This window comes from Lissotriton helveticus, chromosome 3_2 (genome assembly GCF_964261635.1).
Source record: "Lissotriton helveticus chromosome 3_2, aLisHel1.1, whole genome shotgun sequence".
Taxonomy (NCBI): Eukaryota; Metazoa; Chordata; class Amphibia; order Caudata; family Salamandridae; genus Lissotriton; species Lissotriton helveticus.
In genome coordinates this window covers 418248661-418256323 of record NC_136062.1, presented here as the reverse complement: position 1 = coordinate 418256323, position 7663 = coordinate 418248661, and the positions used below count along the sequence as shown (strand labels likewise).

Sequence of the window (7663 nt, the reverse complement as noted above, 5' to 3'; positions counted from 1 at the left end):
TTAGTCCATATGAAATTGTGTTCGGCTGTCGGGCCAAAATATGAGGCGTGCCAAGGCCGTCAAAATTCAGTGAGATCAAACACCCTGTACTGCTTGATTATTTGTATGAATTGACGGCTAAATTGCGTGTTTTACACCAACAGGTTCACGATACTCTGCCTCAGGTCTCTGAAGCTCCAGGACATCCTATTGATCCTGGATCATGGGTGCTGGTCAAGAACTTCCAGCGGACAAAGAAGGACCAGCCCCGTTGGACCGGCCCCCACCTAGTTCTTCTCTCAACGAGATCAGCCGTTCCAGTGGAAGGAAAGAAAAACTGGATCGACGGCGTACACTGCAAGAGGGTCCCTTTGCCTCTGCCGTACGACCGGTGGGTCCAGGTGGGTGTTGCTGACTCTGAGACTGAGACTGTGCCTCGTTTTTTGCCTTTCCGCGATGCACGTGTAGAAGGAACAATTTCTGAACGTGAAAGTGACAATCTTTTGCAAGGAGCTGTGCCACCGTCAATTCAATTGGACACTACAGAGCCTGAACTCCTGTTCCAGGACCAGACATTACCTCGAAAAAGATGTTATAACCTGAGGCCGAGAACTATGGACTAATAAAAAATTTCTTTTCTTTACTATTCTTAGAAGTGCAGCTCTCTCATCTGAGAAACTTTTTTATTTTTTGTTTTTCGAACCACCATTCGGGTTCAGCTGTAGGGTCGCGGTTGCCGAAGTCTTTGGAGTGCAGCTGAAGACGTTAGGTTGACAGTTCTGGTTGGTCTAAGGGAGTTTCCCTGGCCTGACAGAAGCATTCCTTAGCATAGAACACCCTACCATCGCGAGCAGCAATTAGAGAGGATGGAGTTTTTCGAGATGGAGAGACCTGCCAAAGAGATGAACTTTAAAGCTAAAATATGTAGAATGATGACCAAGAAATGCTTTTTGATATTATGCATTTTTATGTTGCTCAGTGTAATGATGTTTTTAATAGGATATGTTTTATTCTCTTTTCGAGCGACATTTGCACCCACTACACAGCCCATACCTCCTTCTACTGTTTCCTCACATTCCTTTCACCCTTTTCCTGAACATGAGTCTGTTAGGAGATTAGAGTTTATTAATAACTCCTTCGTTCAGCTTTTGCACCAACACCAATTAGTAATGAACACAACTAACTGTTGGGTGTGTGGTCTTATGCCTCACACAACGGACAAAGGTATCCCTTATCTGGTCCTGCCATTCAGCCATAATGGTTCTGTGTGGGCATACAGAACAATGTTCATCTACGCACATGAAGTCTACCCCCTACGTTCTGTAAAAGATAACCCAAAGAATAGTGCTCTAGTTAAGGGTATAGTAGATATGATTAGGGAAGATACTTCCTATGAGACTATCACAAGAGATGAGACACTAGCATATATTGGATGGAACGTGACCGGATATGGAGTTACTCTGAGTGAAAAACAGCGGGCTAAGAGATCCTCCCCGATTTGGATTGTACCCCATCAGGGTCACCTATGTCTGCAAGGTAATGGCAAGAATCCCAGAGCTCAGTTAGGGAAGAGTATCTGCACTGAAACATATGTTTTTGCGTCCCAGACTTCCCCTTCGTTCCTAGCAGCTAGGGGCACCTATTTCATCTGTCATGATAGAGCCTACACATGGTTGCCCCCTGACTTCTCGGGCACATGTTTTGTTTCGTTCCTGTTGCCTCCCACCTACACAGCTGCGGCAGATTACCACAAGACAAGGATAGTTAGAGGTGTTTTCAGTAAAGAACACACTGCAGGTCACGAATTGGGGGACTTCTTAAAGGGTTTTCTGCCATTTTGGGGACCCAATGATAACAGCAGGAATGTAAGGCAATTAACGAGGGGGGTCGAGTCCACCGTGGTTGAAACTGCCGGTGCCCTTAGTAACTTGACTGCTGAGCTCCAGTCGGATCGTCTTATGACCCTCCAGAACAGGGTCGCGTTACACGTCATACTTGCGGACCGAGGTGGGGTATGTAAAGTGATCCAATCGAGTTGTTGTGTTTTCATTCCAGATAACGCTCCAACAGTGTACCAGGCCATCTCCAAACTACATTAGATCTCTGAGTCTATTCATGTGGATAAAGGAGATTGGTCGTTGATGGGGTGGTTCTGGGAACTGTTATCCGCCTGGGGATGGAAGATTCTGATGGTCATTGGGATAGCCATCCTTTTCCTGTTCTGTCTGTGCGTAGTGTGCTCCTGCTATATGTGGCCTCTGTGCTACATCGTGTGTAAGGAAACCTGTATCGAGGGACGAGCTAAGTAAGAGGATGATGCTACAGCAACATCTCAATGAATTTCTGAATATAGACCTGGACTCAGATTAGCGTGAGTTTAGGTTATTGCCTATGTAAGGGCAAAAGGAGGGTCTGTGGTACTGAAAATTTTGGACCTGTGTCATAAACATCGTCGTATCATGACAATTTTGGTATCAGCAGACCGAGAATGACGAGTACACTACATACTTCAATTTTCGTCACATTTGGGCGGCGAAGTCACCACTAAATCAGGGATTCCGTCCGGAACCCTCGGGTTCCGGTTCCATTTTGTATACGGCAGCCATTTTGTGGTTGCCCTCACATAGGCCGATGACTAAGGCCAAAACGAGTCTGAAGGACACGTACACCTTCGCTGACTCCTGTGTGACCTGGGCAAGCTGACTCCACTACCTGAAGCCAAACCTGTTAAGCCAGTTGCTCTCCCAGTGGCCGATTCAGATTAAGATCAAGGCAAAGCATACCATAAACCTTTCATCGCACACAAACCACGCCTAATCTTACACACAACTGTCTCTGTTTTCTACTTTATGACCTGCTTTACGAGGAGGAAGTGACCGATTTTATTAGGGGTCCGTCGATATCTGATGAGAAATGTTGGGCCTTGCCGGGCAATTGATTATGGGCTGGACAAACTGAAAATAAGCTTGTCATCATGATTCTGCTTTTTCTTTGTAGTGAAAATATGTGAATGGTCAACTGTAAAACAAGCAATGTTTGCCTAAAGCATAATATTTTGTATAAAAAGGGATGGCTGGCTTTGTAAGGGAGCAGTCTCCTGAGAATATACACCGTGTTGCACTTCTAGGATACCTGTTACTGGCTGCAGCCAATAAATACGATCTTTGACTTCCTAGGGTGTGTTCCCTGGCACCGCTGGGTTCTTAAAAACCCAGTACTTCAGTGAGGGGTGTATAACTTACTATATTAGTTTGAAATTTCCTAGAGCCAGAACTGTCGTTTATACAAGAAATCTTTGCTGATCTGATATTTGATTCTTGAAACTTTAATGTAGCCGCCAAAACTTTCCCTGCTCGGTTTTTGAGGAGTAGCGTTTAGACGTTTGTGCCTGGACGCCAATGTGGGCTCTGTTAGTGACAATAGAATTGTAAGAGTATTTTAAATTCTTGATATCTTGTAAGAGTGTCTTCTCCTTAGAAGTCCGATATAAAGATTCTTTCTGCTTAGTGGTATCTGCTAAAGCAGCAAGTTCCTTCTTAATATCTGAGTTTTTTTTAGCTAATAATCTCTCATCTGATCGTACATTTAAAAGCGTCCCATAAAACCACCGGAGAACTAACTGAAGACTAATTTTCATGAAAGAAAGATTCAATATCCTTGTTGAGTATATCAACTTGAGATCGATCATACAAAATCTCTGAATTCAGACGCCAAGTGCGAGGTTCCCTGGTTTCTGACAAGTTGAGAGTAAAAGAAACCGCAGCATGATCGGACACCAGAATGGGATGAATGACAAGAGAGGAGGAGTATTGTAAAAGGGCTGAGTGAACTAGGAGATAGTCAATACGCGAAAAGCTAGAGTAAGAAGAAGAGAAAAAAGTGAAGTCACAACCAGAGGGATTATGTAATATCCATACATAAGTAAGATTAGAGGAGGAACACATGTTAGACATCTGTCTAAAATGGGATCCATTGGAAGATTAAAGTTTTTTAGTAATAGAACACCAAAAAGATGGATCGGCACAATTCGGTGCATAAATATTCATGATAGAGATATCAAGAGAACCATTGGATTAACGAGCAACCACCTACCCTCCGCATCATGTTCCGCAGCAACAACAGTCAAACCAGAATTTTTGGAAATCATAGTCACCACTCCATTCTTCTTTCTAGAGGCCTCAGAACAGACCACATGAAGAACCCATTCTTTTCGCAATATTAACGCTTCTTTATACGATAATTTGGTTTCCTGTAACAAAACTAAGGGCTAGATGTAGGTAATTGAAATTTACAGACTCTAAAATATCGAATTTTACCGAATCGGTATTTTAGAATCGGTAAATGCAATGTGGTAAAAATTCGGTATTTTTTACCGATTTGGTCAAATTCGGAATCTGCCATTCGGAATTTAGCAAATCGGTAATTACCGAATCGGTATTTACCGAATCGGTATTTCTCATTCATTCCTATGGGTCTTTTGGCTCATAAGAATGAATGGGAAATACCGATTCGGTAAATACTGAGGGGCAGATTTATGTTGGGAATGCGCCACGTTTGCGTCACGCAACTGCGGCGTAAACGTGGCGCATCCCTATGACCCATTTACAACGTGACGCATCTAGGCAGATGCGTCACGTTGTAAAGCCCTGCGCCACTTGTGGGCGTTACGGCGCAGGGTGGGCGTTCCGGGGCAGGTGCGCCTCGCAAAAGTGGCTGAGTGAAATCTATAAGATTTCACTCAGTCACTTTCAGACCAATGCTGCGTCAAAACCTTGCACCTGCTTGAAGCAGGCGTAGGTCTTGACGCAGCATTGTAAAGATGGGGCACCCCCGAGCCTTGCTGGAGCTGCATCGCCCTTTACGGCACAGATGCGTCACGCATCTGTGCTGTTTTTGCCCCATGGTGCGCCGCATTGTAAATGTGGCGCACCATGGGTGGTGGAGCAGCGGCGCAAAATAACTGGGGATGCGCCAGTTATCATAAATCTGCCCCTGAATCGGTAAATACCGATTCGGTAAATACCGAATCGGAAAGCAAATAAAAGTGAAACTGAATCAGGCAGCCAATCAGGTGCTACCACCCTCCCCCTCCCTACTAGGAAGTGGCTACACAGGCAGCTGCAAGTAATAAGAAGTTTCTGGAGAGGCAGTTGGAGCTGAGCTGAGTCCCTGAGCCACAGAAAATGTTTTGTGATTTTAAACTGTGAAAATGGCAAGCAGCAGTGAAAAGGAACAGCCAGAGAGGAATAGGAAAATAACATTTAGCACCATGGAGCTGCAGGTCCTTGTGGAGGAGGTGGTGAAGGACCACCAGAAATTGTTTGGAAAGCTGTCCCTGACTGTGGCTGAATCTGCCAAAAGGAATATTTGGCTGGACATTCAATCAAAGGTGAATACTGTAGGAGTGACTCCAAAGGACATAGATGACCTTCAAAAGAGGTGGTATGACCTCAGGAGCCTGACCAAGAAAAAAAATTCTGAGCTCCACAAACAGGCAAACAAAACTGGAGGAGGGAAGAACCGTGCACCCCCCCAACTGACCTGGAGGAGCTGGTGGGGTCCACCATTGAACCAGAGAGCGTCTGTGGACTGGGAGATGCAGACAGCTCAGCCAGAGCTGCCACCAGAAAAGGTAAGACGCATGCACAGCAATCACCCCCACCCCTACTGCCTTCCCTTTTCCCTATGTGGCAAATTTAACCCCAGTCCAGTAGAGGTAGCACTATACAGGAGCAATGCATCATGGGACAAGTAGTCAGTAAATGAAAGACCATGTCAATCAGCACAGCAAGCAACAAGTTAGGTAAATCATTTCAGACATAATCAAGCGCAGGCAACATGTACAGTGTTTAAGTGTGAATTATTTAATTGTAGTGGCTGTGAGGCAGTAGCACCGAGCTAATGTACGCTTATATGTCCACAGGCGAGACATCTCGCAGACGTACCAGGGAGACGGAAGGCACAGCACCAGGGAGGGATGACAGCCAGGAGCCAGGTCCAAGTGCAGAGAATGTCACAGAGGACACAGGTGCACCAACTACACAGCCACCATCCCAAGACCCAGAAATGTCTCCACATCTGCAGGCGTCCCCAGAACGTTCAGGATCCCCTCTGCTACTGTCCTCACCTGAACTGCCTGCATCACTCCCTCTAACAACACCTGCATCTCAAAAGAGCAGGAGGCATGTAGTTGCCCCACTAGTCGTAATGGAGTCATCAGCAGGTGACATGGAGGAGGATGACACACAAACCTTGGCTGGGGTAGGTAGCCCTGCCACACAGCAGTCCAGTGCAGAGGTTGGCCGTACAGGTACCATATGCCGCAGGCACATAGAAAGCATTGTAGCAGCACATGTGGAGGGTCCCAGTGTCTTCCGTGGGCTTGAGGGTCGCATGGTGAAAATCCAAAGGATGCAATAGGGCCTCACACACAACAGAAATGAGGTGTCTAGGGGCATTGCTAGGATGACCAGTGCTGCAGAGGTGCTGATAAATGCACAGATAGCACAAACTGCTGCTCTGGATGTACCAGAAAGTGTCGAAAGCACCAGTAAGAGCAGCATGACAAGCCCCCTTGTTGTTGAGACACGGAGGACCAGCAGGCGCCATGGTGAGCCAACAGCCCAAACGCACAGTGAAGAGAGCCAACCACTTACATCTGGCACTGGTGGGCATGGGCGGTAAAGACTTGTTCAGTAAATGGGGAAGTTACCCAGGACTACCATTATTAAAAGGAAGACATTTGTGTTGCACATTTGTGCTTTTGAATACCTGCGTAGTGCCAAATATAAAACTACGTTGGGTGCATACTCCACCTGTCTGTGTCTCTTTACTTACTTAAAAGTAGTTGCGTGTGATCTCTGCCCGTCTGTGTCTGCCATCTGTTGGTATCGCAACTCCTGCTTCGTTGGGTTCAGGCAGTGCATGTTCATCATCATGCTCCTCATAGTCGCTCAATTCCACCTCTGTGCCCTTCATAGTGGTAAGGTTGTGCAACATTGCACAAGTTGCAATCATCTTACAGCAGGTGATTGGTGTATACTGGCGTGCCCCTCCACTTTTGTGTAGGCAGCGGAACCTGCTTTTTAACAGCCCAAAGGTGCGCTCCACAATGTTCCTAGTAGATTTGTGTGCCTTGTTGCATCGCCTCTGGCTGAGGGTTGAAGGGTTGAGGTAGGGTGTCAGGATGAAAGAGCGGACGGCATATGCACCATCCCCTATTTGAAAATGAGAAAGACATTACTCACATGCACACATACACATACATCTGCAATATCTATCGAGGGAGTGTCACACAGTGTTTTACCTAGCAGATATCCTTCGCCAAATTCCCCCGCTGTCAGGCGTGTGTAGATCCCACTGTTCGGAAAGATGTAGGAGTCGTGGGTACTTCCTGGGAACTTGGCCACTTTGTCCGTGATAATGTAGTTTGCATCACAAACTACCTGTACATTGATTGTGTGGGTTGACTTCCTGTTTCTGTAAATGTACTCTGTGGCAGCAGGTGGGCATATTGGGATGTGGGTGCCATCAAAACAGCCGATGACGTGTGGTAAATGTGCAATTTGATAAAAGTCAGTCTTGGTCTTGAGCAGTTCCGCGTGAGCTTCAGGGACGCTGATATAATGATGCATTCTCTGCATCATGGCCTCTACGAACTTCCTGAAGAAACGGGACAGGCAGC

The 7663-nt window shown here is 46.1% G+C and overlaps 1 protein-coding gene across 1 annotated transcript; it reads left to right on the top strand.

The window, feature by feature from the left end:
• The first annotated feature begins 881 nt into the window (after positions 1-881).
• On the top strand, positions 882-2078 carry LOC144826345 (endogenous retrovirus group PABLB member 1 Env polyprotein-like). The gene has a single exon (XM_078684681.1). It carries the CDS (start codon positions 882-884, stop codon positions 2076-2078), a length of 1197 nt encoding a protein of 398 aa, XP_078540807.1.
• The last annotated feature ends 5585 nt before the right edge of the window (positions 2079-7663 follow it).

Bases quoted from the DNA above. Each gene is read 5' to 3' on its own strand.
- LOC144826345 (XM_078684681.1), top strand. From the start codon at position 882: ATGAACTTTAAAGCTAAAATATGTAGAATGATGACCAAGAAATGCTTT.